Source organism: Corylus avellana, chromosome ca10 (genome assembly GCF_901000735.1).
Source record: "Corylus avellana chromosome ca10, CavTom2PMs-1.0".
In the NCBI taxonomy this organism is placed as follows: Eukaryota; Viridiplantae; Streptophyta; class Magnoliopsida; order Fagales; family Betulaceae; genus Corylus; species Corylus avellana.
In genome coordinates this window covers 20,745,899-20,755,640 of record NC_081550.1, presented here as the reverse complement: position 1 = coordinate 20,755,640, position 9,742 = coordinate 20,745,899, and the positions used below count along the sequence as shown (strand labels likewise).

Sequence of the window (9,742 nt, the reverse complement as noted above, 5' to 3'; positions counted from 1 at the left end):
TGTTTGTTTATACGTACAGAAACAAGGATTGAATTGCTATCAGTCGATCCTTTTGTTTGTGTTTAAATTGAAGCTTGCCATTGATATAGCTTGATGTTTTCCTCCTATCTTCTATCTTTTCTCATACAATGCTTCCGGGCAAAGTGAGAATCTGTTCTCATGCATCATCTACAAGGAATGTCAAAAAGAAAAGAAAAGAAAAGAAAAGGTGTCCACTCCACATTCCCTACTTTAATCCTGAGTAAGAAGACACCCTGTTTTAATAATCTTAGTGTTTTAAGTGTTTTTTCATATTAGTTACTTAAAATTAAAAAAAAAAAAAAAACTTCACTATGAACCCCTGAATTACCACCCATTTTGACCTACTCTCAAACTTCAAAACCTCTTAATTTGGACCCCTGAACTTTCAATTGTAGTCAATTTGAATCCCTCCATCAATTTTTGCCGTTAAAACCCTTAAAAAAAACAAAATTACCCTTCAATTTTCTTTTATTAAAAAAAAAATTGAAAAAATTGAAGAAAAAAATGAAAAAAAGGGTCACAAGGTGGCCTAACCGTGGGTCACCTTGTATTTTTTTTTAATATATATATATATATATATATATATATATATATATATATAATTTTTAATTTGAAATTAAGAGTGAATTTAAAATTTTATAAAAAAGTCAAGGGTATAAATGTCATTGTTTATCTTTGAATGTTTAAAATCTAACGAATGGATTCAAAATAATAAAAATTGAAAGTTCAGGGGTTCAAAGTGAGAGGTTTTGAAGTTTGGGGGGCATGTCAAAAAGGGGAGGTAATTCAGGGGTCCAAAGTAATTTTTTTTAAAAAAAAAAACCACTTAAATCGGTATAAAATAAGTGTGATAAATGAATTTTTTTTTTTCTTTTAGTTTTTGTATATTTATAATTTTTTAAAGTAACAAGTTAGCCTCTTTACTTGAAAAACTATGCATATGTTTTCTCAAAAATCAAAATATTTCTATAAGAAAGTGTGAAAAGTATTTCATATTTAGATTGTTTGTTAATAATTTTTTAGAAAAAATGTATTTTTGGTTGTAAAAATAGAAAACCATTTAGAGACGAGCCTTAACTTTCTAGGTCCTTCTCTTTCTGACAGTTTCTCTCTCTATTCTCTTTCTTCTATATTCTTCAACTTTTTCATCCATATCATTTATTTTGAATTAAAGTTGATAGATATCATAAGTGGATATACAATAAACAAAACTGATGGGAGATCTATATTAAAGTCATGCAAAGAATACACTAGAAATCTTCTCTCTCTCTCTCTCTCTTTCTCAGGGTACAAAGCAAGAGATTGCTTGTCTCAGGTCTCAGCTGTAAAGGAAGCAGGGAACAAGTTGTGGGGAATGGTGGGGGCAGGGACAGTAAACCCACCTCTATCAAGACATTCAGTTTGTCAATTCAAATGGGAATGTCTAATGATCATCTTATTCTATGCCCAAGATGCTTGGCACCTAGGGTTCGAAAAGTAAGCCACACAAAGAGAAGAATAAAACTCCCACCATAATTCCTTGTTATGTATCCCCTCCCCTGCTTTCTTTCTCATTCTCCTATCATCTATGTAACCTTGACCCTAATGGTAGGGCCGATAAATTTTGACACGAACTCAACACGAAATTAGTAGATTATGGTCGAGGGATTTGACTCGTTTAATTAAATGAGTCGGATTATGGTTAACCTAAATAATTTATATCCATGCCTCGACACGAATCAAATCCGATACGCAAACACAAATTATCACCATTACCTAATTTTTCAAATCCTTTGTGCAACCAGGAATTAGTCCATAACCTCAGAGAAATCCAGGACCCTCGGTGATAAAATAAAAAATGAGGCAGTGCTAGTATTAAATTCTGAAGACCACCCTCACGATGATGTGGCAGTAACATCTTATGAGAAATGTATTGGTAAATGTATCAAGAACCACAATGTGGAGAGTAAGAAATGTATTTCACCCACCTACAGGAAGTGGTTTTTCATTTGCACCACTTACCTTATTAGCATGATATCAAAATCTGATTCTGCTGAGATCACTATCCATTCATAGACAGTATCCTATGTTGATTTGTTCTCCAGTATAGTTTGATATGTATTACTTTTCTGATATCATTCAAAACGGTCTCATTCTACTATAAATAGGCCTGACTTGTGTATAGTTGAATCATCACAAAAAATACTTTTCTTTAGTTATTTATTCTACAAGGTCAAACATCCTGCTTTATTTGAAGAACACAAACTCAAGTGCATGTTTGAGTCCATAAATCACTTACAATAGTTGAGAGTAACAGCTTTATAATCTTGAAAGTAAAAAACTGATAGAGAGAGAAAGAAAGAATAAGACTATATTACATGCAAATAGCAGAGACATTGGATAGGGGGAGAACTCGACCAAAATAATATGTTCAGTCGAACTCAAATCGCAAAAGAAGCCTTACAGAGTTGTACTTCTCTCCTTTACGATCAAAAAGGGGAACTGCACGGATCCCTGGCTGCAATTCCCAAACTGGCAAACAAGTTTGGCCACCGAAATCACCCTTCCCGGTGGACATGTCGTCCTCGTACACTTCGACTCGAAGCAAAGCCACTTCAGGAACAGTCAATGGAAATGTGAACTCTTCATCCCAAACAGGAGTCCAGTCATCCTCTATTTTCTTTGTTTCCTTCATTATCTTATCAGCTGGCACTCCTGCTATGCCAATCTGCCGTACAAATTCAAAGACAAGTTCATGCAAGAGAATTTAGGAAAATAAAAGCCTCAGAGCTCAGACACCACTGTGCATTGTGCATGTTTGGCTGCTAACTGCAAATAGTAAGTTCCAGGAACATTTCTATATTCCAAAAAACTTGAACCTTAGTGATATATCTGTATATTGAGACAATCATTTGAGGATAATAGGAAACATGAGATTTATATTTTATTCCAGCTAAGGTCCACAAACTAACCCTGGTGTAAAAATCTGGCGGAGAAAACTTGTCAAAGTGTGTTTGTGTAAAATCCAAATTCCATCCATCTCCCATATATACTTTCACCTGCCAGGTAAAATAAAATTAAGAGTCTTTAGAAAAAAGGAAAAAGTTACAGAGAGTGGAGAACTGACTTTACTTTGACAATAAGCTCACCTTTAAGGTCTTCTTTACTTCCAATTTTGCTTTAGGATCAAACACCTGACTATTTGGACCCACTTCCATTAGAAGATCAGGCTTTTTCACATAACCACAACCCCCGTTGGATCTAAACATCCCATGCATTAACCAAAGATATTTACCATGTCCCTGCAGTTGAACAATACCAATGGCAGTCTTACTAGGGCGACAGAAAATAGTTCAATTCAACAAAAATTAATCTATGTTACAACTCATCCTTCACATATAACTTTCCTTTCAGGAATTCTTTTCTTTTAGAGTGTTTCAACTACTTTTTTTTGGATGAATGAGTTATTTTCATTGATCACAACAAATAATAAAACCTCACTTCTAGCAGCACAGCTAGAACACCAGCAGAAACAACAGGAAACCTCCACAATTACAAACAATCAACCTAACAACTTCCCAATTACAACCAGAAAGAAGCAAATAATCTATCTACTGAGATTAACTACTAACAATGCAGAATGTCAAGGTCAAGGCCCCAACTTTCACAAAGAGTAATATTTACATCAGACTTACTGAATTTCCCTTTCTGACGGATTCTATCCTGCAATATTTGTTCCTCAACTTTCACAAAGAGCAATATTTACTTCAATGACTAATATATGCATGCTAGTCATTACAAAAGAGACTTCTCATCCCTCCATCCTTTTCTATATTTTAGTAAATGGACTTCTGTATGAGTTGAGTTCAATTTTATTCATTTTATTAGGAAAACTTTACCTGTTTGTTCTTTTTTTTTTTTAATAAATTGAAACAAGAAAAACTAAGTAAATGAATGCCACTGTCATTTGCAGCTCATGTATGACATGAAAAAATTAGAGAGCAAATACTAGCCAATATTGGGGACTTGAGACGATCCTCAAATAACAAAAGAGTACTGGAGATTTTTTTTTCTCTCCTGTTTATCTTAATTGTTCACAGTAGGGCAATCCTGCTGTGAATAGAGGAAGTGAGGAAAACCTTTACCAACGCACTAAATGGCTCCGTGACTTCAAAATAGAAATTGAAAGGCAATTAATGTCATAAGGAATAGAAAGCTTCTAAAAGGAATACCACTTCAAGACAATAGGCGATGTCTCAGACTCTCACTTCCAATCTAACCACAGGCAACCTTCTGACATTTCTTAATGCTCATTGTACGATAGCACAGCATTAGCAAACAATGAATTGAGGAATGAAATCAAGTTTAAATATTTAAACACACTGAGCGAAAATGAAAAGAAAAAAGAAAAAGTTTGCTGCATTAAATTACATTGTTATTTGGTCAATTAGCGAAAGACGAAAACTGAACCAAACCTGCATATTAAATGCAACCATTTGAGCTCCATGCATCCAACCAATTAGCGGGTTGTAGTTGGAGGAGTTAAATCGAGTGCCCTTGGGGTACACCCTCAAGAAATTTCTCTGTGTAAATCTATATATACATGGGAATTGCAAGCATCAGTGTTGGAAAACTTTGTCGAAACAACCAAAAAAAGCAGAAATCCTCAAATATAGTTGTCATATGAGAAAATGATTTCAAAGCTTTTTGCTAGAAAATTAATTAGTACCTTACAACTTCCATTCCATGAGATGAAATAGCCTTTTCAAGTGCTTGTTCACTCAAGCTAAGACGTCTAACTTTATCGGCCTCAACTTTTAATGCCTCCTTTAGACCACCCTTGGGTCTTCCGGCATGAATGGTAATTAGACTCTTGTATGTACATGCAACTGGTGGACGTGATTCATGATCAACGTCATCCTTATCCTCATCATCCTGATTGTGTTCACTTGAATCACTATCACTCTGCAAGAAAATAGAGCAAATTTATCAAATTAAAAAACTAATAGGTGGGATATGAGGTAGAAATGAATTTCAAAAGTGGTAAATTTAGTTCTCAGTGCACCGTATGATCATCGTCTTCATCAAAATCCTTTTCCTTCAGTGAATTATCTCTGTTTCCCTGCTTACTTTTAGCTGCAAGGTATTCCTTTGGAGGTTTGGTTGAAATAATAATCCGATACTTCAATTCTTCTGGCGAAGGGACCTCTTCTAAACATTCAGATTCAGGGTAAAACAACATATCTTCAAATGTTTGAGTGATCATCTAAAAAATAAGAATGCAATTGTTAGATGATTCTGAACAAGAATGGTGGTTAATTGGTTCTACTTAATAGAAGACATTGAAAAATCACCTGGGCTACTTTAGCCTGGAGATCCGGGGTAAGGTGGTCTTCAAGAGTTATTATGACAGGGTATGGTGAGGCAGAAAAGGCATGCTCTCTAATGGATTTTAAGCATTCAATAAGTTCCACCGGGGTTGTCAGTGTCCTACATTTATAAATGCAAGCTTTAGACAAAATCCGAGCATGATTTGAAAATTAACAAAAAAAAAAATAATAATTCCAGGAATAAGAACAATGAACAGAGTTCCATAATAAATTAAGAAAAATAATATTCCTTTCTATGATGATAGTGTACTAAATCTATTAGTATAAAGCTTAATACTCAAAAGACAAAATTTGTTGCATGGTTAACAAGGAATTTCTTCTGTAATTACAGTTTCTTAAAACAGAAGTTTACTATCATGCATAAAAGTATTTACTATAGCACCTTTGGAGTTGATCAAGGTAGGAATCGATGAAACCAGGACACTTAACAAGTATTTACGACCCAATTCTCAAAAACATAGAAGATTTCTGTAAATTTCCATGGGCTTCAGAGTCCCCTCCAATCCATTTTAATAATGATAAAGCCATGAAGGGAAGCGCTTGTATTACAATAGAGATAATCAAATGCCATGATGGCAGAAAACGAGAGTTTAGGATTATAATTCACATACCATCCATGATAAACATGAACACCATCTTTTGTGTCGTTGTTCGGCCAAATATCAAGCTCCACCACTCTTACACCTCTCTTCAGTGCGTTTATAATTGGGAGAATACTGCAGTCACTATTGAGCTGGTTACCAGTCAGGTATGAATTGTGACCAGTATAGATGAAATAATGAGACGATGGAGCTGTCATATCCTGGTGAATCTGAAAAGAAATATGCATTTATACTGTCAAACAGCAATGCACTCCATGATAAGTTCAGCTGGCACTTGATCTCTTAGTAAACATTAGTGTTGATAATTTTTGACACGATACACAAACTTGATAAAAACCCAACATGAGATTAGCAGTTTGAATTGACGGGTCTGACCCTTTTATATATTCTTATACTTATGCATCAATGTGCGATATTTATGACTTGACAATTTTTGACACAGACACAAAATTAGTAGGTTATCATTGAGGGTTCTAACCTATTCAAGTAAATCGGTTGAGATAGAGTTAACCTATATAGTCTTATATCCATGACTTGATAAGATCCAAACCCGAAATGCCACTCCCGGTATATAACAAGACTAAGATCAAAAATGGAAAGAAAAACCACCATGGTATAAGGCTTCTTTAAATGTCAAATTTGCAACTGACTTAGACAACAAACCTAAACCTTAAACCATAAACCTCAAATGTTCTTATCTAATTAACTAGCCTACTCAAGATCCTATAATGTCACAAGCTTTCGGTTACATACACCATAAATTGCCGATGAAATTGGTCCCTCGGACCACAAATTGACTACAGACTAAACAAACCAATTTAAACCCACTTCTGTAATTGCTCAAATTGAACTCTTCGATGTCTCTCCTGCTCTAACTACATCATTTCCTTACTGTTTGGTCACTGAGAAAACACAGGAAATTGAAACAGAGTTTGAGGTTTGCTTTTCTAAAGTGGGAAACTTCGCTAGCTCACATGATCACACGATTGTACTAATCTCACTCTGAGCAAAATGACACGTTTTCCTTGCGTTTCCCACATTTCCTGAGCAGCCAAACAGAACCCCACAACCTATTTCCTTTTCCCTCGACAACTAACAAAGACCCCCAAGAAACAAGAGCAAACATAAACAGTACCTTGTCTACTATAGGCGGATTAAGCTCAGCAGAGAACAAGTAATGGTGAAAATCATCAAGCGTGAGAGTGCGTTTCCTGGTGTACTTGGCAATATGGTGCCGCTTCTGCAAGACCTGCTCCACAGTCCCCTCCGCGTCTGAGATCGACGCGCCACTCTTACCCTGAACCTCCACCAAGAACCGCCGCAACTGCTCCGCCGTCATGTGGGAGCCACCCTCCGCGTACTTCTTAAACGCTCCCTTGACGTCCGCCGGCGGCTCCGCCTCCGTGGCCTTAAACCTCCTCTTAAAGCACACGCACATCCTATACGTCCCCATGTTGCTGGAACTCCCAGAAACTCAAAAAAGGCTCCCGATTTTTCCCTCGGTGGATCAAAGTCAAAGCATGTGAAAACAGAGAGAAACAGAGGCTCAGTATATATAAAGAAAATTTTCGTAGGTTAAAATGGAGTAGCTATAACAGTCAGTCTCTGCGTTTGAGTGTTTCTGCGACTTATTTTATTATTTGTGTTGGTTGTTAAAAAGATTTTTTTTTATTTTTTATTTTTGGATGTTCCATTGATCTTTCATTTCTCAGTTCTCACAGCCTTTTCCATCGATGACTTAGCTTTGGCGCGTCTTTGTCGCGTCTTTGTTAATTCCCCACATGTTGAATCGTTGATGGCGTGGGTTATGAAACCGAGGTGGTCTTATTTCGTGTATATTTCTTCGTGTATTAGACAGTGCGAAACTGTGCTCCACACAGCAACACTAACGTTGATGGGGATGATTGATGGCGATGCAGTCAATCTTCTTCTTAGTCAACGGGATGTTATTCACATGTACTAGTTGTTAACCTCGTCAACGGACCATGAAGTTCTCTGTTCGGATTGCAGCTAATTATGGATTGTCATTGCAATTCCTCTATAGCAATTCAAACAGCAAATTATACGGGTTCATATAAGCTCATACATTTTTTTTCAAGTTAATTAAAGTTCTAATCTTTTGATGGAATACTAAAATTTGAGATGAGTTTTATTAGAATATTACAAATTTTATTATAAATAAACTGGAAAAAAAGAAGAAGAAAAGAATCACTGATAGGTATGTATTTGGAAAAAAAATCAAAACTGATCCAATGGCTTTATGTATTGCTGAAAATGACTATACTTCAAGCTGCAATAAAACCTGTGTTTGTCTTTTATCTTGAAAATAATTATGTTAAATTATGGGTTGTTTTAAGAGTTAAGTTAATGAGACGAGCGGTAATTTAATATAATATTAAAACAAACGTCTTGAGTTTGAATTTTTTTTTTAAAATTATTTATCTCACTTTAACTTGACCTTCACACGTAAGAAAATATAATATTAATTAAATAATTAAATCAACTATATTTTAGGAGGATAACTTTGAAATGATAAAATAATGTTGCAATTACAGAAAAGACAAAAATGCCTCACAAGTTTGTTTTCCAGAAAACTTCAAATGGTGATGCAAATGGGAATTATTGACTCTAAAAGCATGGATTAAGAAAGCAATAAAGAAGGACCTTTTAGCAAGTCTTTTACAATATTTAAAGCTTTCACATGGGACATCTTTGTTTTCCTTTGTTTAGTGGCTGCCACTCCTACTCGAGTATGAGTAGGATTGGGTTTTTTTAATAATTTTGTTTTTTGGGCAGTACCGTAAATATAAAAGAATAGCTCATTTCTTATTTAGCAGGTGAGTTTTATAGTGATTTTTTTTATATTTATTATTCGAATTGAATCTCTACTATTAGAATAATGATTTGTCTGTATTGTATGTAATATATATGAACACTTAGAGGTGTAAATTCGATTATAATTAGTGGTTATTAACTAAAATCACTAGGCAAGAACTGTGATAACCAATTGGTCAATTTTAAAAACTGAAACCGAGTACTCGGTTACTCCCTACGTGAGGGTAGGTCTATTTTGATGTACGAAAAGATTAATTGAATTGGTATCTGGTGAAAGTCGTTTCTGATATTGATAAGATGTTGACCAAAAAATATATAGTACAGAACTGTCAATTTTATATATATATATATATACCAAAATATATAGTACATCATGTAAATCCAAATATAAAGTAAAGTAATGTCTGAAAAGGTGTATGTGTGTGTGAAATTTGAATGACAAGGTTGATAAAGTTGGTAAAATGAGTTTGAAAGGCATGCATCCTGGCCCCTGGTGGCTGGTAGGACCCCAACAACAAGGCTTGGGTGGCATTTTTCTAGAGGAGAGGAACCCATGATATGATTGGCACGAGGTTAATGATGAAATGAATTCCCGTGAGCCGCGCAAATATTTAATTTTCTTTTTTTTTTTAAAATGACTATTTTTAGATATTTGTTTAAAACTTGAAAATGGTTTGAAATATATATTTTTTTGACATTTTGGGTTGTATGAAAAATTGCCAAATATTTTTATATAATATGGGGAGTTGAGAGGAAAAGAGAGACAACAAAGATGAGCCATGGAAGATGATAGTGTGTGAGTAAAAGACAGAACTAGGAAATTTTATGAGAGGGTCTAGCCAATTTATTTATTTATTTTTTTTCTTCAGATTTTTAGAATTTTTTTTAAACAAAAAAATATTTTGGTTGTTTTTT

General features: G+C 34.7%; 1 protein-coding gene across 1 annotated transcript; it reads right to left on the bottom strand.

Moving 5' to 3' along the window:
- Nucleotides 1-2,198: 2,198 nt before the first annotated feature.
- On the bottom strand, nt 2,199-7,949 carry LOC132163482 (phosphoinositide phospholipase C 4-like). The gene is made up of 9 exons (XM_059573785.1): nt 7,128-7,949; nt 6,002-6,201; nt 5,355-5,490; nt 5,066-5,266; nt 4,730-4,965; nt 4,476-4,593; nt 3,150-3,302; nt 2,973-3,059; nt 2,199-2,728 (listed from the first exon to the last, which is right to left on the bottom strand). The coding sequence occupies exons 1-9, from the start codon at nt 7,443-7,445 to the stop codon at nt 2,432-2,434; spliced, it is 1,746 nt and encodes a 581-aa protein (XP_059429768.1). The 5' UTR covers nt 7,446-7,949; the 3' UTR covers nt 2,199-2,431.
- Nucleotides 7,950-9,742: the final 1,793 nt, after the last annotated feature.